This window comes from Scleropages formosus, chromosome 3 (assembly GCF_900964775.1).
Source record: "Scleropages formosus chromosome 3, fSclFor1.1, whole genome shotgun sequence".
In the NCBI taxonomy this organism is placed as follows: Eukaryota; Metazoa; Chordata; class Actinopteri; order Osteoglossiformes; family Osteoglossidae; genus Scleropages; species Scleropages formosus.
In genome coordinates, this window is record NC_041808.1 from 25634820 (window position 1) to 25662469 (window position 27650).

General features: G+C 42.2%; 1 protein-coding gene across 1 annotated transcript; it reads left to right on the forward strand.

The window, feature by feature from the left end:
- Positions 1 to 242: 242 nt before the first annotated feature.
- LOC108931729 (CXXC-type zinc finger protein 4) lies at positions 243 to 26852 on the forward strand. Its single transcript, XM_018747711.2, has 2 exons — positions 243 to 1085; positions 25558 to 26852. The coding sequence occupies exons 1-2, from the start codon at positions 249 to 251 to the stop codon at positions 25600 to 25602; spliced, it is 882 nt and encodes a 293-aa protein (XP_018603227.2). The 5' UTR covers positions 243 to 248; the 3' UTR covers positions 25603 to 26852.
- The last annotated feature ends 798 nt before the right edge of the window (positions 26853 to 27650 follow it).

A 27650-nucleotide genomic window follows, 5' to 3' on the forward strand; every position in this document is an offset into this window, starting at 1 on the left:
GACTGGAGTTTCCTAAGGCTTTATTGCAGTCAGGAGTCTTAGAAATAAGGAACCGGTCTTGTCGAACGGATATGCAGATAGAATGGGTGACTTTGTCAGGTGTAAACACTGCTGTCTCTCGTTCCAGCGCGGTGAGGCGGGCGGCCAGCATGGTGAAGTGTTGTTTGTAACCCGCTGCAGCTCGACGAAGGTGAACGCAGCCCCCTGCTTTCGGCTCCCGCGTGGACCCTCCGGCCGAACCCCCAGCCATGTCCAGCATAAACAGTGCCCTGTGCGTGGAGAGCGGACAGAATGTTGACATGTCCCTGCTGCAGAAGGACAACCTGCAGGTGGACTCGAGCGGATTAAACCCGGTCCTGGATTACAACGCCGAGATGGAGCGGTACCGCTCCTTCGCCAACTTTTACAAAAGCAATGGCGCGTTTCCGCAGGCGGCCAAGATCGCGCGCATAACCACGCCGATTTTTCCCAGCGCTAGAATCGGCGTGTCCCCCTGGAACTGCGACAACGCCATGCTCTGGGGAAGAAAATCGGCGGCAATAAACCCTAATAGGACCGGCGTGCCGAGAAATGAGTCCCAGGGGCCTGCGAAGCCTGGCGTGCCGCCAGAGACGTTGCAAATGGCAAATAATAATTTCCTCTCCACCTTATCCCCCGAACACTGCAGACCTTTAGCGGGAGAATGCATGAACAAGCTGAAATGCGGCGGCGCCGAAGCAGAGATAATGAATCTCCCGGAACGCGTCGGAACTTTTTCCGCCATTCCGGCTCTAGGGGGCATCTCATTACCTCCCGGGGTCATCGTCATGACAGCCCTGCACTCCCCCGCCGCCTCGGCGGCCGTCACAGACAGCGCGTTTCAAATTGCCAATCTGGCGGACTGCCCGCAGAATAATAACGCGTCCTCGGCGGCCGCCGGCAACCCGGCCAAGAAGAAGCGGAAGCGGTGCGGGGTGTGCGCCCCCTGCAGGCGGCTCATCAACTGTGGCGTGTGCAGCAGCTGCCGCAACCGCAAGACGGGCCACCAGATCTGCAAGTTCAGGAAGTGCGAGGAGCTCAAGAAGAAACCAGGCACGCCGCTCGAGGTGAGATGCGAGGCACTCCGCCACCCCCAACCCCCAACCCCCGACACCAACGGCGTCGTTTATTACCGCCGCCGCGCTCCAAAGCATTAACCTTTTCGTTCAGTCACGTTTAAGCCCCTCGGAAATCGTTTCCATGCGCAGCCATGCCTGAACGCCCCGGCCTCCCTGGATTGGCGCGCCCGCCCGGCCGCCCGGCCTAATTGGCGGTAATTAGGGGCGTTTGCGCCGAGAGCTAGCCGAGCGTTGGCTCCGGCGCCCCTAATTGCTGCCAGTCAGGCTGCGGCTGGAATGCATCCGAGCGATAAAAAAAAAAAAAAAAGAAAGAAGGGGGGAAAAAAACGCTGGGGTTTGGCGGCGCTCCAGGCGGAGCTGGGAAATGGGTTTTCAGTGGCGAGCGACGCCTCTCCGCACTCGGCCATTTTAACCAATTATGTAAACTCGCCGCGCAAGGCCTGAATCGATATCCCACGCAGGCCCCCAGCGCAAAGGGCCCGGAGCAGGAAGGGGCGCCCCTCGGGGTCAGGGGCGAGATGCTGTTCCGATTTTGCGTGGATTAATTGGCGATTAGCGTGGGGTTGATTCCCACGTTGCCGTCGTTGGCAGACTGCAAATCCAGTCGTGGTCTACCCTTCAAGCCTGATAATAATTCCGATATTTCTGCTTCTCATTTATTCTCACTCTATCGTTTAAGGTCACGAAATCAGCTCTCTGAGAAATGCTTTAAGAAGAATGCGCGGTGAGGAATTTTAGACGTGTGTTTTTTTTTTTTTTTTTTTTTTCCTAAGTGCAGTGTAAATTGTGTAGTAAAGAGTGGTAATCAGATCGGTTAGGCTAATTATATTTGTAAAACCATTTATTTAAATGTCCCCACACAAAGAGGATTTTGATATGCTTTTAATTGAATTGTGCTGGGTCTGGCCACTTTGCATGTAAACCGCTAATGAATTAATTTGACTGTCTGCTACAGGGTGTTTTTTTTTTTTTTTTTTTTTTAATCTTTTGCACCTTTATTAGAATACAAATTGCATGGTTTGGAAGCTGTGGGTGTTTTTGGTCGGCCCTTCCTGACGCTGATCTCCCGCTCGAGGTGTGCTTACCTGAACTTATGGCGACTGAGGTGTGTGTCCTCGTTGCAGTTGTTGAGGCATTTTTCACGCACCTGTTGAAAAGAGGCCAAAGAACAGCAGCTAAGCCGTGTGGTCAGATACATACAAAGTGTTCACTAGGGGTTGTAAACCCAGAAAAATACCCAAAATACATTAAGGCACGTGGCACATGCGTTAAAGACTTGCAGTCAGATAAAATACTGTAGTGAAGGACAACAGGGCACAGAGCAAATGACAAACAGCTGCTGTCAGTCAGCCGGAAAACAGCGCCGCAATTTATTGCTTCGTGTTATTAAATGTTTAGTACGAATAATATGTCAACGTATCAGCAAATAACGAACGTACGCAGCATAGTTTTTTATCATTCCTTCAGTGTCTTAAATCATAGTGCGAAAATAATTTAGTATTTCAGATGACGTGCAGATTATGCAGTGTAACCAATTGCTGATGTCACTGCAGAACAAGAAATAAGTTTTAAATGAGTACAGTTCCTCAAAATAGGGGGGATGTTACAGCTTTGTAGCACATATGGTGAGCAAAGTTTCTTCAGTGTTGTAGATCCTTAGTAGACTTTTCTCGGTTAATTTCTGAAGGCGCTTTACTCATTATACTCGGTAGTTTGCCGAGAGAGGTCGAGTTGGGTCTTTTTCTCAACGGTATAACTGCAGGGCCTTTGCACAGGGCTAAAACCCACAATATTTTCCTATCCTAATTAATACGTGTTGTCGCTGCTTTCCTCAATTCGACTAACGGTGTTAAGCTACATACAGTAGTTTACCCATTCATACAGCTGGGTAATTTCACTGTATCAGTTCAGGATAATGACCTCAATCGAAGCTACTGCAGCAGTGTGTGGGATTTGAAAGTGGGTCCTTGCAGTGCAGGGTGGCAGCTCTCACCGCTATGCCACCTGCTGCCCACCATAAGTTACTAACTTATTAAGTATTCTCACTCCTGTCTACAGATAGTGGTGCCTTTCTGTGATTTTTTTTTGCCTTATTCCCCTGGTTCACGGTCTTGGTTTATTATTGGCCCATCCTCAGCAAAGTCATTTTTAAATTGTATTGTTTTGAAACGCTCCGCAGCATCCCCCGTTGAAACATCCCACGGTGTGTATTGATATATTTTAATAAGGCAAGTGTCATAAGACACATTTTTTTTTAACGTATCACGAGACAGACTGTAGAAAACTTGCTCCATCCGCGCTGTCAGCGTGTCGGAATGCACCTGGTTCCAAAACACCAGTGCGAGTCTGAAGCAACTGCTGCGATGAGGCCAAAAGTCCTATTTTACACTCAAAAGCAGTAAGCAAACCGTTAACTGTGCGTAAGGTGGTAAAAATGACTGTGTAAGTGCTGTGTCGGGGGATTATGTTTAGGGTTGGGCGCGGACTGGGAAAGAGGCGGCCTTGTGGTTAATGAGATAAACGTGTAATTACATTAAGGGCAAACTGCTATTCCAAATGAGCTGCTGTGGTGTGATACAGATGTTACATAAACTGCACCAAGCTTTACAGCGGAACGGGCCAGAAACCTGTAGGATTACCATATTTCTAAATGCCATGACAGCTGCTTACAAATATGTATTTGTTGGCTTTTCCCCCCAAATGTGATGTTTATTATTGTCCTGTGAACCCAAGCGGGCCTGATAAATGCAGTTTATTGCCAGTGTCTCTGCTGGTTCCATTTCGTTCATGATTAGAATGTAAGTATTTTAAGTATGGTTGTTGCGCCGGATTTTACACAACAAATCCCAAAACCCCGAAAAAGTGTACATTATTTTTGGGCTATTTACATAAACCCTACAATGCCTGAGATTACGTATTTATGCGATAACTTATTTACAGCAGGGTACAAATATCAGGTCTCAGGTCATGTGACTGGCAGTGCGCTCAGGTAAATCTAACATCCTGCCTCATAGCTGTGAGAAAACCATTTTCTTACTTTTTTTTTTGAAACTTCAGCTTATTGCTGGATTTTTTTTTTTTTTTGTTCCATTCTTTGGGCCTGTGGATGGCGGGCGATTCCCCAAAGACAGGGAGGTGTGCGTGGATTCACGTTATGAGGGGCAGCCGAAGGTTTTAATAACTGCATTAAAAATTTTGATCATATACAGTTTATGCAGTGAGCATAAAGTCAGTACCAAACCTATACTTTCTATCCTCCGCCTGGCATTTATTGAAAATAAAAGGAAGTTAGCATGAGCTGCCGTGCACACGGAGGTCTACTTCCAGCAGATGCTTGTTCACCTGCAGGTCCCGGGGGGGGGGGGAGTTTGGTGGCTGCGAGTCTCATTAAAATTTGCGTGCACACACACACACACACACACACACACACACACACACACACACACACACACACACACACACACACGCGCACACATACACACGCGCACACATACACACAAACGCACACGCCATCGCACCACGCGTGCGCCCGTGTGCACCTCCTGCCTCGGAATAAGCGATAAGCCGCTGGCACCCAGTCACATTTGGCTGTCAAGTCTTTCCACTTGGGAATCGCCCTGAACTAATTATGTCTTAAGCCGCGCAGGAAAATGCAAATCGCAGTTTTACTCACACCCCTGAAATCGGAGAGCCAATTTGCTCTAATACCCGCTTTAATTTAGTTTGCTAATGCAAGGCCTCCCAGGTCTCGCCGCTCTTCTCGCTCCCCGCGGTGCTTGTGTCCGAATCGATTACCCTATTTACTGTGCAGGCCGGATGCTCGTCCTGCCTCTTTCAGGAAGGCCGATGTGCACCTTGACACCACGGTATGCCATGTGAACTGCTTGTAAAAAATATAAACGAAAAAATTTGCCAACCTAAATGTTCCAAAGGCTCCTGTCTTACCTTAAAATGTTTTTACTCTGGTATACATTTACTCTGTGCAGACAGGGTGTGTCGTGGTTAGAGCTTCCTGCATGTCCTGGAAGGACACAGGTTCAAATCTCATCTCTGGTTGCAGTAGCTGTGAGCAAGGTACTTAGCCTGAACTGATACTGTAAAAATGATCCACCTGCATGAATGGGTAAGTCACAATGTGTTGTAAGTCACTTTGGAAAAAGGTGTCAGATAAATATGTAAATGAGACCAGGCTGCCTGCTATGCATGAGGGGAGAGAAAAGTTCCTCAAACCACTTTAATAGCCTCCAGCACAGATTGAGTAATTTATACAGGATTTAAGCGGCATTCCACGCTCTGGAGTGGAAGGTTCCAGAAGATGGATGTCTGTATGAGTTCACTTATGGTGTAATGCATCCACTTTTGTATGCTAGGAAATTAACAGCAAAAAAAAAAAAAAAAAAAACAATGCAGTCACCCTAATGTAGTGGCGGACGTCATCGAGTCGTCCCGCATTGCATTTGTAAACAACTGGTCATATCTGCCAATGGATTGCATCGTGTTTACTTTTTTAAAGCAATAAAGAAAGCTTTTAAATGAGAACGGCCTATTCTGAGTTACGCGTCGTGCCTAGAATATTTTATCGGCCTGAGCTCAGTGATAAGTTTAGTCAGGCACATAATCAGCCAGACCAGTCAAACAGACTGTAACATTACATCTGGTTTTCCCATAGCATGGAAATCTTTATTGTGGCTTAAAAATGTGCTATTTATTTATCTAATGCTATTCTCCAAAGTGACTTACAATGTTAAGGTACTTGCTGTGATTTACGCATTTATGCAGCAGGATCGTTGTACTGTATCAGCTAGGGTAAGTACCTTGATCAAGGGTACTACGGAAGGAGGCGGCATTCAAACCTGGGTACTTTGAGTGCAAGGCAATAGCAGTAACCACTACACCACCTGCTGTCCTATATATTTATGCCCTGTGAATATATAAATACAAATTTTACATATTATTTATCGTTGTCCATGGTATTACTCCGTAACATACCTTTTTTAAGCAAACACAGAGAGTGAAAAGTCCGACTTGTTAGTTGTGTGCTAGGCCTCCCCTATTTTACTGAGATGATGAAAAGACTGGCCTTTCGGTGATTCAGATTTCCGGGGAGGCGATTACAGGACGCAGCTCAGTGAATGTGCTTCTTTGCTGGAAATAATGATGCGCCAGGCTTGATGTCACTGTACTGTCTCTTCTTCTGGTTTTCAGTCTCTACTTCATCGGGGTGCTGCCCTTCTCCCAGCATTTATGTTAGCTGAGAAACAGAGGACTGCCTTTGTTTTTATTATATCTTATGTGATTGCATACATTGTTTGCCACCATTCCTTGGCATGGTCTCTGTGATAACCACAGGGTTTAAACCATGTGGTATTTTCTGTCTTTCCATGCGTAATGCTATTGGCCAAGAGCTCACTGAACTTAGAATTGACCACCTACCTAGAGAATTGTCCTCTGTCTTACTACTTGGGAATTATTGTAAACTGGAAGATTGTGAGGTATGTCAGAGAAGTTCAGCTCCTGGAGTGCTATAACAATGTGACTCCATGGGTGTTTTTATAACTGGAAAATCTATCTATCTATCTATCTATCTATCTATCTATCTATGCATGTCACGCGGTACTTACCATAATTATTATTTAGGCAGGCTGAATTTTTGCACCTGTCTAAAACAAAATAGAAAACAAAAATAAATGAATACATGCATAAACCAATAAGCGAAACTACAGCCTTTGTTTTGGAGAGGTTACCTTTGTTTTGGAAAGGTCTGTTGATTTTTTGTGTAACCGAACTCCCTATTGGACTGTTACATTGACGTTGAATCAGAAAGAGTCAGAAAGGTTGTTGACATAAAGTACACTGATGTGATTATGTTGTTATCGTAGTTATTAAAAAGCAGACTAACATGTAAACAGCTCCTGATGCTAAGGTTTGACTGACTCAAACTGTGTGTTAAAAAGTGTTTCCTCGCCAGGTTGCAAATTTTTCCAAACCTTTCAAGCATTTCAGTGCAGCTGAATTTTATTCCATGTATGCTTATTTTTCTAATTTTATATATTCTTCAATTCAAAACAGACAAAATTTAAGTGACAATCATGGCGGTAAGAGCATGGTTCAGTCACGTTCATCATATTTTGCTGATAAAATCAACAAATTGCAACACACACTTTCAGAACCTCTAGTCCCATACGGGGTCACGGGGAACCGGAGCCTACCCGGTAACACAGGGCGTAAGGCCGGAAGGGGAGGGGACACACCCAGGACGGGACACCAGTCCATCACAAGGCACCCCAAGCGGGACTCGAACCGTGGTGATGCAGAGCATTGAGGAGTTGAGTACCAGTGACACTGAAATGATGGAAGAAAACCAAGAGACAAAGATAACGATTTGTGGCTCAAACGATTTTTTTGATCATCCATCTGGCAGCTAAGGAGAGGAAAACAAAAACACTCCCAACCTGAAGAAATGCGAAGGAGTAAAACTCTTGGGGTCCAAGTACCAGGAGCTGGCTACCACTCCAGGGCACTCTAATGTGTTACAGTGGAGCACTGTAGGGCATGTATGTAACTAAGGAAACCAGTTCTTTAAACTGATGTAGACTTGATGTCAGAGAACATAATCCAGCTGTATTAACTGGTAAAATCTCTAAATTACTTTAGGTAAGAGTCTGTTTTGGAGGCTGATGCCAGTACCTGACTGTCAAAAGTTATTGCAGAGATTTGAAAACCCCCAGAAACAGCACAAGTTAATGTAGGTCTACATGTATGAGTCCAATGAAGTTCATTTGGGCATGTCAGTGGATATCTCAGTATGGGGCAGCTTGTTCAGTTTGAAGAAACCGTGTTTATGTTGCTCAATGAAAAAATATAGAGGTGACACTAATAAAGATGAATATAAATTTTCATTGAACCGCAAGCATTAGAAACATTATAACTGCAGGCTCATGATCTCTACCCACATGGCAACCCCCTATTTTTAACAAACTGTGTGTCGTGATTTAGCTTGTAGTCTTTAAAAACCTCTTAGAATTATACAGAATTGATTTTGCAAAAAGTGTACAGGAAATGCACACATTTCAGACTTTGAAAGTGTCTCCAATGTCTCCACCACTCGTACTAACATTCTTACGCCCTTTACCAAACCTAATTTGGTGAATTAATCATTTTAGCTACATAATTGTTGAAAAGCTTAGAACAATTAAAAATGTAATTGTTTTAAAAACTGTTAAACTGAAATAATGACCGCTGTAGTTATTTTAAGGGGGAAAATGAGAAATGTCTCTCGTCATCTTCCACTTTTCACAGGTTTTCCTCAAACATTGCAAATGCGGCTGAACAAAATTTACATAATGACAAAGAGTCCTTAGTTGAAGCCTTCAGTTGGACACCAGGCTATCTGAATGACGCAGTGTATTCAATTAACAGCTCAATCAGGCATAATTAATTAAGAGCTGAGCAAGAACAAAACCAAGCATACATTCATGGTCCATCCCAGAGCTGGAAATGAATGCTTGAAATTGTGTATATATATATATATATACATATATATATATATATATAATATTGTGTATATATATATAATTATATATATATATATATATATATATATATATATATATATATATATATATATATATGGCTTCCCGCGCAGGCCACTTAATTATAGCTGTCTCCCAGCGTGGCACCTCGGGCGACTTGGAGAATGCCAGGCCTGCTTTCTGAGGTACACTGTGTCAGCCGCAATTTACGCTGATAGTTTTATTCCCTGGGCCTGCGTGGCTCGGAAGCACAGCAGCGCTGTTAAAGAATTCATTGTTTTTTTTTTTCCTTTTTTTTTTTTCCTTTTTTTATTCTCCGCTGCCACCAATTAAGGCTAACGCGCAGTCCCAGGCGCCCAGGCTGTGGCCTTACATCATGCAGGCTTTAGCCTTGCTTGCCCTTGTCTCAATGAGCATCTTCCAGCGCAGCGGGGAGGGAGGACTCATTGTAATGGAGTGCAGAGAAGGCGGTCGTGCCGCTCCGACAGCCAGGAGGACCACATGCCGTAAATGTGTGTTGTGGTTGCTTTGCATTCACTGTCATGTGAAGCAACTTGCAGATTTACAGTTTGCCAGTTCCTGTAGTTGGATATTTTGAGCAAAGCAATTCAGGCCAAGAATCTTGCTGAGCTGTAACAGGGATTTTAAGGATAAACCCTTTGTTTATTAGCCAGCAGGTGGCATAGTGGTTAGAGCTCCTGGCTTGCATTCAAAGGACCCGGCTTGGAGTACCCTCCTCCTGCTGTAGTACCCTTGATAAGGTTTTACCATGAACTGATACAGTAAAAATTACAGTGCTGTATAAACAGGTAAAACACTGTATGTAGCTTAACACTGAAAATCACTTTGGAAAAAAGCATCAGTTAATAAGTTCTTATCCACCACGTCATCTGTCCTTCAAGACGTTACGTTGAAAATGCATTGAGAAACGGAGCTGAAGTCCTGCTTTCAACCAATAGTTAAATTAACATATTGAGTATGTATTTATGGCCCACAAGATCAATACAGCTTTTCACCATAATCTATTTTTGTATAAAGTAATCAGCTTTTTCTTCCGTGCGTTGGATCGTTGGGGGTGGCCATCGAAAAAGAAAAGGGTTCCTACTGGGCTGAGAAGTATTTGTCTATTACCCAGTTAATCTAAAAAAAAAAAACTGTTTACTACAGAACACTGAAAAGAGTAGGAAGAAATGTTGACAGTTTTGTAAGACCCATTCAGAATATTACATGAATATTATAATATTACATTTCAGTAGTCCTATGTGTTCTTTATAATGAATCTGCTTTTTTTTTGTCTTTTTAGGTTCTTCTTGTTACTTGTCTTGGCAGTTGTGCGCCTACGTATAACTGTCTGCGTTACAATCTGTATAAGCGGAGGGCTCAGGCTAACGGTGGGATTTCGTTAGCATTTTTAAGGAATGCATTAATTTTCTAACAATGTATAGTATCATTTGCGCTTAAGATTACTTTGTACCTACGGAGTTTTAAAATTATCTAAATGTGTCAAAAAAGGTGATATAGCTACACTGTTATGTATAATGGCATTGAGAACTGAGAATCTTTTATGCCGGCACCCTATGTCTTTTCACTTTACGATTGCTATGTGTATTTTTACTATATTATCATTTTATTATACATCTAAAACGGGTGCCTTCCAGTTAAGTTTTTTTGGTGTCAAACACCTCATGCTGCTTGAACAGATATCCTTTTACATTTTTGATGGAAACCCTGAAGTCATGGAGCGCAGTAAATCTTTGCCCTCAGGCCTACAATGCAGTTTCTGATGCTTTTCTACTACACTTTCCTTTTGCATTTTTATTTTACCGGAATCTGAAGCGAGGTTCTACTTATGCAAACGGAAATTGTATCTTTTCCTTTTCAGTTGAAAAGCTGCTTTCCCTTTTAAAAACAAGTCTAATATGGATTAGGAACAAGTTCTGGCTTACATTAATTTATTTATTTTGCGACTCTTTCTCCAAAACAACTTACAGTGTTAAGCAACCAACAATGATTTACCTCTTTATAAAGATGCTCAAATTTTACTAGAGTCATTCAGAGTGTGTACTTCTCAAGGGTACTAAACCTTGAAAATTTGGGATTTGAACCCAGATCTTTCAGTTAAAAGGAGATGGCTCTAACTAACATGCTCCCTGCTGCCTTACCTTGGACTTACATTAGGTTGTATAGTGTGTAAGTGACATAGAAAGTGTGTTCCACTGATGTATGGATGAGTGACCCAGTGTAAGTAGTGTATCTAGCAGTGTAAGTCACCACGGTGAATAAGCTGTGTGGGCTCATAACACTGCATAGAGTTCATTGGACGTTGCTTTAGAGACAAGCATCTTCTAAATAGATAAATGTAAGTGTTATACAAACCTATGTTTCTTTAGTGTTTCATTACTACGTGATAGTAACAGCGTCATAGAACTAATGCAGTTTAAGCAAAAGGACACATTTTTACACACTTTTATGTTGCCTTGTATTTAGCAGACATGAGATATTGCTTTTTGAATGGTCATTTAGGAATAGTGATTTCTGTTTTCAGAAAACCATCACAGTTGCTGATTAAAGGAAGGATTCAACTCTTTGGTTTTACAAATGGACACATGATTCTTGTATGTGTAATAAAAAAAAAAATTTAAAAATTAACAATAGCAGGATGTGGGAAGAGCTGATTCAAAATGCAGCTAGTTTATTGTATATACTATATGGGGGGGGCGGCGGTACAGTGGCCGGTTTGGCCGGGTCCTGTTCTCTGGCAGGTCTGGGGTTCGAGTCCCGCTTGGGGTGCATTGTGACGGACTGGCATCCCGTCCTGGATGTGTCCCCTCGCCCTCCAGCCCTGCACCTTGGGTTGCCAGGTTAGGCTCTGGTTTGCCACGACCCTGCTTGGGACAAGTGGTTTTAGTCAGTGTATAATATCTGATTTTCGGTGTCATGATTTGTAAGTATAAGGAAAACCACTCTTTGGCTTTCTTTCAGAAATTTTGCTTAGACCAGTAATAACTACATGTATTCCTTTGGATACTTCATGCCTCTGAATCGATTCACATGCTGAGCGATGAATGTTGCACGTTGTACGTGGCACCCTGTTTATGGACCCTTGCGTGTAGGTTTATTACTATCAGTACTGCAGTTGAAACGATATAATCCCCAAAGGTTTTTTTTAGTTATTCGCACTGAAATCCACTAAAATCACCGGGGAGTCACAAACTATTTATTTATATAACAATTTTCTCCAAAGATACTTAAATAACAGGGGGTGCGGTGGCACAGCGGGTTTGGCTGGGGCCTCCTCTGTGGTGGGTGTGGGGTTTGAGCCCTGCTTGGGGTGCCTTGTGGCAGACTGGCATCCCATCCTGGGTGTGTCCCCTCCCCCCCCCTCAGCCTTGCACCCTGTGTTGCCGGGTTAGGCTCTGGCTCCCCGCGACCCCGCTTGGGACAAGCGGTAGCAGACATTTTGTGAGTATGTGTGTGTGTGTATTTAAATACTCTTCCTTGCTGTAATTTACCCATTTATAGAGCTGAGTAGTTTTGACTGTGTCGTTTCAGGGCAAGTACCTTATTCAGTCGTACTAGAAGGTGGGATTGAAGTCCAGGTCCTTTGAGTCCAAAGGTGGTGGTTCTAACCACTGCTGAAAGTAAAAAGTGCTCCACTGTTAGTAGCAATAGTAGCAGGGTTATTAAAATTATCCTGTCTGACCATCTGGGGACATTTACACTGGATTTCGGACAGCTTTGCTCTTTTTTTTTCTGTCATATGTGCATTAGTGTCATTAAATTTATATGTGATTATTAGCGATAAACATGGATTTAAAGGAGATTTTACACAGCAAAGTTTTATGGCATTCAGCTCATTTTTCAAGTATTTGAGGTGCAACATTTTACATATCAAGGAAAATATGCTTTTGCGGCAAACACGCAGGTAGACGGAGGTTCGTTTTTTAATTGAATTTAAAATCCGTGCGACGAGCGCTTGCTTAATTTAGAAGCTGAGTTTGAAGCACGGCGTCGGAGGGCTCCTGCCCATATGCCGGAGAATCTGCTCGGCGAGGAGCCCTGCTTTGCATTCTCATTTCAGAGGCCTTGCAGTGTGTTGCCTCATTTGCCTCTTCCCTCAAAGACTCCCACGTCGGTCCCGCGCGGCGACGCTTCCCCTCGTTCAAGAAATTTTCACTTGTCGGTCGAGGATGTGGAACATCTCCGTGACAGTCTCCGCTCCACAGGCCCCTCGCAGTCTCTGCTTTCCCATTGGCCCCAGGGCACAGGTGTACAGCAGGAGTGGGGATTTGAACGTGGAGCTCCTGATTTAGAAGGTAATGGCTCCAACCACGACGCCACCTGCCGCCCGACCTTGGGCTAACGTAGGTGGACTTACATGAGTCCAGATCGCTTTGGAGTTCTATTACTCATGTGATCATGAAACCCTTATAGACCTAAGGTAAAGTAAACAACAGGACACCCTTTCTACATAGCCTAACATTGAACTGACATTAACTGTATTAACTGTCATTCAGGAATAGTGATTGTTTTGAAAAGGAAAAAAGTTTTTTTTAAAACAAAAAGGATAAGGGAATAGTTCCTTTAGACAAGCTCTTTTAGCTCTTTTTGGCAGCTCAGAGTACAGCCAGTGCGCGACTGGTTAACTGCATATTTCGTGGGAATGAAAGAATGCCATTTTGATGGTGGGGAGGATGAGCTGGGAGTAAAATTGATTAGGGAGGATACTAATACAGGCAAAACCCACACTCCTTAGACATAGAGTAAATGCTCTCAAGTCGAACACTCCTGATTTTTCTTTTCTTCAGGCTTAGCTGACTCAGATCTGATGCTTAACTACAACACCTTTACGAGCTGTGCTAATTTTGCTCAGTTGAATAAACTGTCCTTACAGACTGAATCTGTTCTTACCTTCGACTTCATTATTAAATATGTTTTTTTTTATTTTTTGGTCTCCCATTATGAATGACCTCTTATCCAGATTGCTATTTCTGAAGAAGCAATGTTAAAATAAAACACTCAACTCAACCTATAATATTAAGGATTGAGCCTGGGTGCTGGAATCCCATCTGGATGTAGGTGTTTAGTCTAAAGAGGACTGTCAGAAATAATAAATTATTAATTTATTAAGAATTAATTATTATTAACAAAGTCTGATAGTCCTGTCCCTACTTGCATTGCTGTCTCACTACTGGTACAGTTATGTGATTAAGCTGCTTGGGTATGAAATCAGGCTTCCTGGTCAAGACTGCAGGTCCTGCTGTAGTTCAACCTGATACTTCCAATAAGAATAAATAATTGATTTAGCTTTTTTTACCATTTAATCAGTTCTGTAAAACAATTCATATATACTCAATTATTGTACACAAAAGAATTTGTAGATTAGTATTAGGGAACAGTATTTAATAAAAATGTTCCAAGGGTTCAGTCGTTGTTGCTTGATATGGGGCGTCTCATTGTGCATGATGTGGCATTGAATGTTTTTAGGTATTTTATTACATCATCAAGCTTCATGTCAGAATTTGACCAAACAATTTAATTTAAACTTATCGGTGAGGCGTCTGGCAAGATAAATACTGCAATATTACAGTATGTTTCATCGTGCGTTTTGTTGAGGAACCTCTTGGGTTTCTTGTTTAGTCCCAAGACAGGTAAAGTGTTAGGGCATTAAATTAATTAAAAGGGAAGTGGAAAAGGTTGGGAAAAGGTGCTAGAGATGGTTTTTTGCAAGGAAAAATTAATAACATAATACTTTAGATTTCAGGTCGGCACATATGCTAAATTGCAATTTTAAATCAGGCAATGTTTATTATGTGCTGTTGCTGTTCTGTGCTGCGAAAGAGTTATACAGCAAAAAAAACTAATTCTTGAGAGGAGAAAAGAACTGGAAGCACTTATATTGGCATTTACAGCCTGTCAGGAAAAGCGTATGTGCTGCTCCCATATGATTCAACAGAGTGTAGGAAATTGGCCATTTATTTACAATTATTTCTGATGACTGGTTAAAATTATTATTCTGTGACTTTGATCAAGTTTGAATACAAATCTCAAATTCTGGATATGAATGACAGAGGAGGTGCTGAGATGTAGATTGAGTTCAGATATTCTGCAAAATTTTATCTGTTGGTCAGGTTGAAAAATTGCCAATTTTCACACTGCGTGTTTGAGTCATTCTCCGTTTGTTTGCGTTCGACCCAACAGTGAGAACAGTGTATGAGGCAAGTAATTGGAGTACATTTCTTTTTTCCTCTTTTATTGAGGCAGACTTCATGTTTTTACCTTTGGCTGGAGTTGAAATCCTATTGCAGATCTAGAAAATAGGTGGAAATTACATGTATGACTTTTATACACTATGTCTACCATATATACCCCATGTATAACATATGTATTGTTATATAGAGTATGTGGGGGGTGCGGTGGTGCAGTGGGTTGGACCACAGTCCTGCTCTCCAGTGAGTCTGGGGTTCAAGTCCCGCTTGGGGTGCCTTGCGACAGACTGGCGTCCCGTCCTGGGTGTGTCCCCTCCCCCTCCGGCCTTACGCCCTGTGTTGACGGGTAGGCTCCGGTTCTCCGCGACCCCGTATGGGACAAGCAGTTCTGAAAATGTGTGTGTGTGTATACAGTATGTACACTACGTATACCATATATATAGTTTTGCACCAAGTGTATACCATATATATTGTTATACAGTACTGTTTGAAAGTATGTGCACCCTTGCAGGGATGGTCATCATTCTTATATAAAATATTAAAAGAAACAACATGTAACTCTTAAAATAAACTCACAAAATGAACTGATTATGGTTTACACACCTGTTTCTATTTACCTACTTGGGGTTCACTTATTTTTGCGCCTGCTCTACTTCTGTTTTTCTACTGCACACATGATTTCCTCTAAAGCAACATATGGAATTGGTATTTACTCACCCGTTATATCGGATGAGAAAGACTGTTTCTCACTAAATAATCACACACACACACACACACACACACACACACACACACACACACTTTCAGAACCACTTGTCCCATATGGGGTCACAGGGAACCGGAGCCTACCTGGCAACATAGGGCGTAAGGCCAGAAGGGGAGGGGACACACCCAGGACGGAACACCAGTCCACCGTAAGGCACCCCAAGCGGGACTCGAACCCCAGAGCCACCCAAGAGCAGGACCCAGTCCAACCCACTGCGCCACCACACCCCACTAAATAATCATTTTGTGGTAAAACTAAGGGATACAAGGGCTTTGTACACTTTCAAGCAGCACTGTGTAGCAAATATACATTGTATATATACCATACCATATATATTATTATGTACCAAGTATACATCTTATATGCCACATATAACTAGATCTTATATACACCATGTACACCCTATACACAGTTGTACAACATTTTATATACCATGCAGTATATTCTGTATACCATAAGTACTTTTATACCATATATAGTATGCAGGAGACCTTAAGGTACAGGGTGTTTGAGGTTTGGTATCACTGTGTGAAGAGGTTGAGTTCCGCTTTGACATTTTACTGTTCGAGAAGCCGGTGGTGTGATGGCTAAGGACATAGTACTAACCTGCACAGCATTTTGGCTGGCAGGATCTCCACAAAAACACATTAACACACAGCCTGTCTGAAGGGCATTCATGCTCCAGGTCAGCAGAAACTGTACAGTCCTGACTGTGCACAAAGACGGCCCATGTTTCTAGGTTAAACCAATATGTTTACAGTTGAAGCTGTATTGAGGAAATTCAGTCTAACCTATAGTGCATATCTGTGGTCTGGAAATCAACTACTAATTGTAAATATATCAAAGAAGGAGGTGGGGTTCAATACCAGGTCCTTTAAGGTTTCTTCCCGGGTAAATATGTGCTTTTATTTTATTTTTCTAGCTTCACATTCTAATTGGTTTCCATGGATCTATCCATTCTTTGTCAATAACCGGTCGTCCAGTGCAAGGTCCCAGTGGTCCAGAGTCTATACTGGGAGCACAGGGTGCGAGACAGGGCACATCTGGGATGGGATGCCAATCTGTCACAGTCCTTTAAATGACATACCTTAAGACTTTTCTTTTGCACAGCCTCCAATTAAATTAGATATTGTGTATGGTTTTGGAAAGAGCTCTACTGGATGCTTACATTGCCATAACTCTGTGAGATTTCATACTCCAACAGCTTGTTGTATGTGAGTTTCCACTTGGCACAATGTTCATTGCCTGCACTGACACAGATTATCGTAAGACACCATCAGAGACTGCTTACTTTCACCAAGAAATAAATATGCTAAAATTTTCAGGGATTTCTTGGATGTTGAAAGTGGAATTATTTATAACTTGATAAGTTGTGCTGTTAGCCTCATACTGGGGTTGTAAAGTGAAAGATTTACCAGGAAAATAAAATCAGCAGGGCCATGACCGGGCTGAGATGCTTGTGTTACTGCGTAACAGTGAAAATAACTGAAACCAGACATTCAAAATTAAAATTATCGGTTATATGGTAAGACAAGGCACCCTATGCAAGCATGGTGTCAGTGTGTGAAATCTTATACATATTAATACACATAGCATAGGGCCAGCAGGTGGCGTAGTGGTTGGAGTTGTTGCCTTGTGCTCAAAGAACCCAGGTGTGAATTCCACCTCCTGCTATGTTACCCCAATTAAGATAATTAGCCTGTATTGAGAGAGCTGTATTATTTACCCTGTGGCAAAAATGGATAAATAGTAGCTTACTGTAAATCACTTTGGAGAAAAACATCTGCGAAATATATGGCTGTAAATGTTTCCTTTAATTTGCTTATATATTTAATTGTTGAGATAAGATAATTATAAAACAGTAATTATTAAACAATATAATCATTAAAGCGTTGAGTCTTGCTGACAGCTAGCTATAATTCCCAATTTTCTCATACATGTAATACTACTGCCCCCGTGCCGACGATAAATTTAAATAAGGAAACAGATAATATGCGTTCGAGTAAACGCAAGCCAGCTTTGAATGTCAGAACCAGAGTCTGTCTGACTTTTAAGGTGCGTCCCTGAAAGCTGAGGTGCGCTCCCGCCTGCACTATGACTAACAGCCGACAAATGTCACCCAGTTTCCGACGCTGCAGGAGAGAAGCTGCGGTCTTAATGCGCATCGCCAAGCCAGACTGACATCGCCCACTTTGAAGGGCATCTCGCTTCCTGTTCGTAATTATCTTATCTAACATCCTGTGTGGCTGGAAAGATAATAATAATAATAATAATAATAAACACTGCATCTTTTACACTCCACAAATTCAAAATTCATTTGTCCCTTTCAGTTGATGGCGCCACTTCCGTCATAAAAATTATTTTAGCCAAGATTGGGAAAAGTGAAAATTAATGAGAGGAGTGTAAAATACGATGGAAATTTTTTTTTTTAGTGTTTCTTTAGTAGTGGGGGGAGTGCGTTTGCAGCGAGTTTAACCGGGTCGGGTCTGGGGTTCGAGTCCCGCTTGGGGTGCCTTGCGGCGGACTGGCGTCTCATCCCTGGTGTGTCCCCTCCCCTCTGGCCCTGCTCTCTGTGTTGCCAGGCTAGGCTCCGGTTCGCCCTGACCCTGCTTGGGACAAGCACCTTGAGACTGTGTGTGTGCGTGTGTTTCTTTAGTAATATATTTCTGTTTCCGTAAGATACATTCCACTATCTGAATTTGTATTCACAAATGTGTGGGTGATATTAGAGTTAGAGATTTGAGTTGCTCTCTGTTCCTGAAAAGATCCAGGTTTGAATCCCACCTCCCTCTGCAGTACCCTTGATCAAGGTACTTACCCTGAATTACTCCAGTAAAAGTTATCCACTTGTATAAATGGGAAATCTTTGTGGGTAGCTGTACCTGACATAAAAAGTTACCTTAGATAAAAGTGTTATAAATAAACAATACACACTTATGGTATCATACCAGTGATGGAAGTTATATTATGCTTTTTGTAATTATTACCATTCGTTATGACACACACACACACACATTTTCAGAACCGCTTGTCCCATACGGGGTCACGGAGCCTACCCGGGAACACAGGGGCGTAAGGCCAGAGGGGGAGGGAACACACCCAGGACGGGACGCCAGTCCGTCGCAAGGCACCCTAAGCGGGACTTGAACCCCAGACCCACCGGACAGCGGTCCAACCCACTGCGCCACCGCACCCCCCTTCTTCGTTATGACAGTAGTAACAATTTGATTGATAAAAAATAGAGTTTTGGTTCAGCAATCTGATGTGAACATATAGAAAAAAAAATCCCTGAAGTGATTTTTTTTTTTTTTTTTACACCAATGCAGTCATCACAGTTTTGAAATATAAAAATATTTCTTTCCAGTATTACAGCTGGTAATATATAGATTTCCTACTGTCTGCAGAAAAATGTCTGTTCCATTATGGGTTAATGAAACCGATAGGCACGATAATAACCACTGATACACTCTTTATCTGGCTTGAAGCAGAATTTCAGTCACTTTGGAGAAAACTGTCAGATAAACAAATAAATGCAAATTCAGATTTATTGGAATTATAATGTCAGTGGGATGCTTTAAATGGAGGTGCAAGATTGCAGGTGAAAGTGAGCAGCCCGTCCCTGTCCTTGTCTTCAATTGTCTCTGGGGAGCGTCTAGTGCTGGGGGCTGAGATATTGGCTAAGAGCTGTGAAATGAGTGCCCCCCAACCCCCCTGGGAGCACTGCTGATTGATTGTTGCACCTTCCAGGTTTGAGCTCAGCACCTTCCCAATACTGCTGCAAAATGACAGCGCTAGGGGTACCTAACACATCTGTCAAGGCTGAACAGCCGAGTAAAAATTCCCTCAGTCTTGACGTATATGTAGTCTTACATGGTTTTCTATATATGTTTTCTATTTTTTTCTATATTTGTACAGAAGACATGTATATGAAAATACATAATTATATTTGTTTGGACGTGGGTTCGAATCTGGGAGTTTACTGTAGTGTGTCTACCACTGTAAGTAACCTTGGGTTAAGGTGTCAGATACATAGTTAATCACTGTGTGTCCCTCTGTCGGATAAATTAATAAATGTAAATACATGATAGATAGATAGATAGATAGATACTCAATTTATTATTAAGGCCACGCTGTTGTTTATATAATGTCGCAAAATTGCACACATCCCATGGGTTTCAAACCACGAAGTGACCTTGCTGTGCACTTCAGATTCCTACTTTCCTTGCAGTGCGGAGGTATGAAATGTATCGGTTGCCGTGGCGTCCAGCCAGAGCGCGCGGAGACAGCGTGTCTCGTGTCCGGGTGCAGATTATTAATTTATTTGGAAAGCTGTCAGAATGGCCTGCGAAGGAGGTGGCTCCGTTCCCAGGTCCACACTTTAATAAATAATGGCCATGTCAGGGTAACGTATGGGCCGCCTGTTATAATGAGCCTCCGGGAGCGCGCCGCCGCAGTCCTCAAGCTGCTGTTCATCTTGGCGTGGAGGGGACGGGACGGAACGGGACGGGATGGGACGACGCGGCGCGCTCCGGTTCACAAAATGAGCGCGCTCACCGTCTCCGAGATTCCTGCGCGCTCCTCTGCCTTTTGCGCGCCAGCGACACTTTGTGCTATTTTTAAGGCCTTTTCTCCCCCTGCCGCACCCCACCCCCACGTCCCGATGCATTTTTCATGTTCCACGTGCATTTGCACGACTTATGTATGTAGATATATATATATATAATATATAAATATATATGTATTTTATATTTATATATATTCGTGAGGGGGGATTTGCGTTTCTCAGCAATATTTTGCTTCGGTCACACGAATTTGCAGATTTTATGAAAAGAGGAAATAGCGTGGCCCGAAAAAGCAAAAAAAAAGAAGAAATGAAATGCGGGGGGGGGTGGGGGGAGGTTTAGAACACCGCTCCGCGTGGCAGCCATTTCACACGCCGCGCGCATTCGCAATGCCCCGGAGTTCAAAAGGGTAATTTATTCCCATCCAGTGGTTATGAACGCAGATTGCGGGGAAATGAGCGCGAGATTTCTGTTAGGAAATTCGAAGTGCAGAAGGGTGCTGTTGCAGTATTTTTTCTTTTTTTTTTTTTTTTTGGGTGCGGATGCACGGCACACACTTAAAGCTCTTTTTTGGATAACGCTCCGCTGCGCTGACATCGCCTCCTGCTGATTTAGTGGCCGTTATCCTCCGATCGCGGTGCCCCCAGCGAACCGGGCCCCAAGGGCGCCGGTGGGGGGTCGAGGGGAGGGGGCGCAGCGCTCCGGTTCCGTTATGAGTCAGCAGCGCATCTGCACAGGGCATTAGATTAGCAGCCGTTGCTGGGGGGTCTCAGAGGTCTCTCTCAGCTGTCATTTCTTTTCTTAATACCTGGCTCCTCCATTTACCAACACAATTGAGACCGGAAATCGGCTCGTAAATCCAGCCGCCAGGTCACAATCGGAGCTCGCGAATAATTTAATTCGCAGGTTTAGATTCAGTGAACCTCAAGCAAAGCTACAAAGAGCTGAAATATTTTCGAAAAGAATTTATGGTGCCTCTTTACTTAATTTTCACCAACTGCTCATCATCCTATGCTTGCTGGTCATCGTGTTCTAGAGCTCATCCCGGAAAACGCGGCGCGTGAGGCCAGGAACACGGTACGCTGGATGCCAGTCTGTTTCAGGACTTTTATTATCTTTTATTAACAAATTATTATTAACTGCAACATTCAGCAGCATCCGGCCACTTTCAATTCAGGTTGCTTTAGTATCTGTCTAAGGAATAAAATGCTAATTACAGAGACATACCTTGATTTATTTGCTGGCAAGGTTCTCTAAAGGGTTGAATATATACACACACACACACACACACACACACACTGTTTGAACCACTTGTCCCATATGAGGTTGCAGGGAGTCAGAGCCTAACCCAGCAACACACCCAGGATGGGATGCCAGTCCCCCCAAGCGGGACTCAAAACCCCCGACCCACTGGAGAGTAGGACGAGGTCAAACTCACTGCGCCACCGCACACCCCTGGGTTGAATATAGCTATAATAAAACATGCACCACGAGACCTTTATTTTACTTTTTTTCAGTCAAACTTCCTTCTGCTTTAAAATTAAAACTAACTGAAATAAGCAATTAAAAATAACTATTTCATTCCCACAAATGTCCAGTTAATCCCGATTGTTGATTGACATATCCCATAAAGTAATGTGTGCAGCGTTCCTCGTCTTCTTATTGACCGTACGACGCTTAGGAATACAAGGCATGAGCTGTAAACATGGTGAAATGAGGTGAAGAAAGGGAGTCCCACACTCCTGTTTGTTAGCTCAGTACTGCCTAACGGCAGCTTCGGAAAACACAGCTAATGTTTGCTCTGCCACAAATTCTTGAAAACAGACAAGTGGAAATATACAATGAAAATGAAATAAACAGGAAATGTTCATATCGCTCATGATTTGCGTAGTTCTAGTAGCGTAGTGCTTAGATCTAATGCCTTTAGACCTGAAGCATGCAGGTTTGAATCTCACCTTTGGCTCAAGTACCCTTGAGCAAGGTGCTTACTCTGAATTGCTCCAGTAAAATTACCCAACACTGTATATGGGTGAATAATTGTAGGTAGGTTAACATGGTATGTTACTTTGGAACAAAGTATCAGCTGAATGAATAAAAGAAATGTAATAAGGGTTCAGTGTGTTTCTTTTCTCTTTCCAATAAGTCATCGTTACGTTTTTTAATTCTTTATCACAGTCTTGTCAGACATTTAAGGAACAACAAACTGTTCCAAGGAGGGCCATATTTGCATATTGTAAGGCTGTGTATGTGAGAATTTGTGTTGTTACATAGAGAATCTTAAATGCAGCTATTGTTGCGTTTCCCTGCTGTTTACCCTTTCTCGGTGTTTCAATTAAGTGCCCACAGCGCACCGTTGTATCTCGTTGATCGACGCTCCCGGCAGTTCCGATGGTGTGCCAGGATTGTGAGGTGTGGAGACATCCGCTCCGTGCGTGAAAGCGAGCACATGGATCGATACCATAGGCCTTAACGCAACCGAGGCGCTCCGAGTGCAGATCACGTCCATTACACGTCGCGGCAAGCCGCACTTCCATTTAGGCTGATCGATGGCCCCAATATTGATCCGCGATCATGTGTTTACTTGAGCCTCCCACTCTAGTGCTCCTCTTTTGGGACTCATACCACAGTTGAACTTCTCTTTTACCATGTTGGCAATTGCCAAGTGAGACAAGTAGCACGCGCCACAGTTTCATCTGCAAATTAACAGCTCAGTTTTCTTAATTTTTAAAGAGAGCATTTTCCTTGCTCCTTTCCAAGTTCTTAATTACTAAGTGAAAAAAGGAGCACAAATGAACGATGAGAGAGGAATTGCTAATGCACAATATGTATTGCAGTGCTACTGCTCAGATTTTTATTTTTTTTATTTAGAGGATGATTTTCTCCAAAGCAACTCACAGTGATTTACCCATTGACACAGCTGGGTAATTTCTACTGTCTCAGTTCAGTTCAGGGTTAACCATTTAAATTTTTGAGACTGTTTGAAACTATATTATTTGTTGCTTTTTTTTCCCCAGTTCTTTATTGAATGTGTGTCGAATACTCGTTTGATATTCTTCATTTTCAGACTGGCTCCTAATTGCCTTAATAGGCAACACCGATGGGGTGACACATGTTGCAGAAGTATTCCAACAATATAGTGAATATTTGGGTTTGTCGTTTATGAAAATTTGAACTTGTTAAATCCCCACAAATAATGTTATAAACATGATGAACAATGAACCTAGCCAAAAAGCTTGTTTTTAAAGCCCCATATAAATCGCTGCCGACACAGAGATAACTGGTCCTTGATATCTCTCTTGCCTTCACAGTTGACCTTTACTCCTGGTTCGAATGCAGGTGCTGTTACATGAGCGCAGAAGTTTTGGGCTGACAGGATTTTTCTCAGTATTGAGATGTGTATGTTCTGAATGACTCAAGCAGAATATCAGTATAGCTTGTTTCATAGATAACTTGGGTTTTCACTCTCCAGTATCCACTTTGTTTGATGTGGTGTCACTTTAAGAAAAATTCTAAAATTATTCGGCAGTGGTAAATAAAATTTCATGAAAGGTTAAAATAGGGCTGGTTAAGCTGGATTCAAGATGACCCACCTTCCTAGTCATCTTATCACATTTACTATGCCCAGAAGAAATGCTGACATGAACAATCATATTTTATTGTTCAATTATCCAAGTAATCCAGCTGGTAGCAAAATGGTCAGCGCTGCTTCCTTTGGGCCTAAAGGTTGCAGGTTGGAATCCCACCTCCAGCTGTAGTACCCTTGAGCAAGGTATTCACCCTGAATTGCTCCAGTAAAATTACCCAGCTGAATAAATGGGTAAATTATTATAGGTCACTTAACATAATAAGTCGCTTTGGAGAAAAGTGTACGCCAAATCAATAAATGTAATTCTATGCCTCTAGAATCTAGCTCTAGATGTGTAAGGAGTGTGGTTTGGGATTCTCTATGAAAGACTTCTTTGTGTGCATTACATCTGCAAAATTAAGGCAAAATGTTTTATTTCAAATAAACCTATTTTTTTCTGGATTACCCTCTTCCTATACCAAGTCTTCAGAGTTTTATTTTTCAATTAATACATTTGTTATTAGACTTATCTCTCCTTACCATACCTTACCCCGTGATAATTTTTTTTCCTGAAATCCAACAGATTATCGGAAAAACCGGATAACAATATGACTTATTCCATCATTTCTTACGAGGAAAATTTCCAGCTCTTTCCAAGTCTGTCCTACAATCATCCCAAAATCAACCTAAATGATGCCAAATATCACAACGAAAAAGTTGTGTAACACATTGCAGTTAAAATTGTAATGAATAACAATTAACAGTATGGCAATATATTTAAAAAAATTTAAAAAAATAATAATTTCATGGAATAAATTTATGTTGTGAACTTGCTTGAGGAAGAGGAAAGCTGTATGTCACATTTAAAAAATGAATAATTACATACACAATGGTGCATAACAGAAGATTCAAACACAAATACATGAGCAGGTGAGACTGTAGAGCGCCAGACTGCGGCTGAGAACATGGGTACGTGGTTCCTACAATTCAGTGCCTCTCACAGTCCCTCTCACACAACCACTTGGCGCAATTTATCATGCTGGACCAAATGGCACAGATTGGAAAAATGAGAAGCAGACAAATTAACAGTAAGTGGTACAACAATCACGGACTGGGTGTTTAAAAAGCTGGACACTGGGAGACAGATTACGGAGGATGAGTGTATTTATTATTTATTATTTTTTTAGTCTTAAGTTTTCGTTTAACATATGCCTTTCACCAAGGCAACTTGCTTACTTTGTTGAAAATGAGCATAAAAATATAGGTATGCGCCACTTTCCGAAGTTTCGGGCAGCAGCGGACCGCGTATACTGGGGTGGTCCAATAAAAATATAATGGACTGAAAAATTCCTATCAAAGAGCGATGTCGTAGCCGTCATATGGGTCGTCACGTGATGCATTGCTCACATCATGTTTTAAGCATGTTTTGTAAACAAAACAACTGTGCTGCCAGACATATGAAAGTATACATGATTTGTGTATAATATATAATACATGATAATGATAATAAGCAACTACTGGTTTATGTATTTACTGCACAGTAGTTTTTTTTTTTTTTTTTATTTTAGAGTGTACTCTTTCTACTTATAAAAGTTCCGTAATGTATAACAGTACTGTACACTCATGGCGTTCGCTCAGCGATGAAGTCGAACCGCGACTGGTTTCACAGAACGTAACCCCGTCGTTAAGTGGCGCATACCTGTAGAAGCACGAGAAATAACTGTATGAATAGGTGACATTAATATACAGTGAAAATGTGAACTAAGTGAACTCTATGACTGTGATTGTTAAGAGGCCTCTCTCTGTCCCGTTTCATCCCTCAACAGAGGACGCCAGTGAGTGGGGGCGAAGCCTTCCGGTGGTTCTTCTGAGTCCTCCGGTGGTGATGGCGATGCGAAGCTTGAAGTCAGGTAACGCGCTGGCTCACGACGTGCAGCACTAGAGGGGCCGCCGTACCCAAACCTGCGTCTTGGGAGGAGGAGCAAAGTAAAAGAAAACCTAACGGCGTCGAATTAACTCTGTAATTTCCTTTCCCGTGTAACATGTACCTTTTGACAGTATCATAATGTATATTTTGGTGTCGATCAGTGTGTTTCAGTGTCGTGACTGTATGGACAACAGTCATCTGTAATGGACTCAAAAAGACAATCATGGCAGAGAAACCGAAATGCAGAGGCCACACGCATTAACACGTAACCGCGACACGATACACTTTATAAATCTGGAGCAATAATCTTATTACTAATCTTGCTACGAGTAGCCTGACTAGTCTCCTCACTAACTCACTATCTTCGATTCAGATGCGCTTCATGTTATTTATTGGTTTGAGATTTTCGCGCACGCAGACGCACAAGGCCACACATGCACACTAGCACACGAGCACACACATTTATCCCCGTCTTTTTCTTTCCTTTTTTTTTTTGAGCATTTGAATGGCAAGAGCAGGTCTTCACTCTTCACGAATGAGCCGTGTGAGAAGGGACGTCCTGTGTGGTCGCCCACTTTGTATATTTTTCTAAGGACTTTGCACACTGCAGGTCTTCAGTAGTCCATCGCCATGTTGCAGAGAAAACACAACGATCCCTTTTTTGCTAGTAATGGACTAACATGAGTCTAACAGTAAAATATATTTTGTTTGTTTGTCCATCTCGTTGAGACATCGGAATCTTGTTTAAATTCATCAGCCATACATGATAAGGGAAACTTTAGAAGAATGTGTCATATTTATGCTTTGGAAGATTTAATGGGTATAAACGTTTCTTAATTACCATGTGACATGGATAATAGTTTTTTTCAGCATTTTTTTTTTTTTTTTTGTTTACAGCTGTCAAAGAGGTAGGTAGAAATACTGGTAAAGGAATTTTATTTACATGAAACTAATGAAATTTTGCATTTTCTAAATGATCACCTACAGTATTAGCGTGTATCAGTGTATCCTGAATTTGGGGCCTGTATACGCTTTTTTCCCCACCACACAAAATCTGATTAATTAACATAGATATCTTAAAATGAATAAACCTACTCATTCCAGCTCAGTAATTAATTAAATAATTTACTCATTGTCCTAAACCCTGTTGCATGTGTAAATGTGTTTTGGTTTTAAAGGTTATTAAGAATTTGTATATTGTTGTTGTGATGCTTTTTCTGTGTTCAATAAAAAAAGATGGCAAAAACGTGAGTCGAAGTCAGTAGCATCAGAGATTTTTACTCTTGTACGTGTAGATAAATATCTTCTAATGGGCTGGAGGTGTAATTTTCTCCGTTCTCTTGGACTGAAGTCTGTAGTTTTGCACACGGTAGGCTAGTATGAAGTCTGATAGGAGCACATGAGAGGATCAGCTGTATAGAAGGGTACGAGGGGCAGGAAGTTGGCACTCCCATGCAGTCATGCACTTTTCATGGATGGGATGATGGAGGACTATGTCTAGCTAGGGCCTGACTGGTCCCCTCCCCCCACATTGCTCTGCTGCTCCAGCCAACCAAGAAAGACCACATCTGGGCCGAATCCACCCATATTTAAGAGCCATAACATGCATCAGGGAATCGCTTGATGGATGGATTAGAAACGATGGAAAGGCCCATATCCCTTTCTCAGTGCCTCCCAACCCCCACCTAGCCTCTATTGTGTGTTCCAGGGGTACCATTCAGAAGTGATAAAAGCCCAGAAAGTCTCAGGTCTGCTTCATATCCAGTTTAAAGAACATAAAAACTGTGCTGTGATCAAGCATTTCAATAAAGCAACCTTGGGTCACCGGATATTGAAATAAATGGACGATCCAGTGCATCACAATATTATTTTCGAAATGTATTTTCAAGAATTAAAGAAATATAGAATCTAACAAAACAAGAGTGAAAAACCAGAAGACAAATTGTTTTAAAAAATCACTTTATTTCAATATTTGAGGACAAGAACTTCCAT

Excerpts from the sequence above, each read along its gene's own strand:
- LOC108931729 (XM_018747711.2), top strand. The coding sequence starts at position 249 with ATGTCCAGCATAAACAGTGCCCTGTGCGTGGAGAGCGGACAGAATGTT. Across the intron at positions 1,086-25,557 it reads AACCAGGCACGCCGCTCGAG|AGGACGCCAGTGAGTGGGGG; the intron begins GTGAGATGCGAG and ends ATCCCTCAACAG.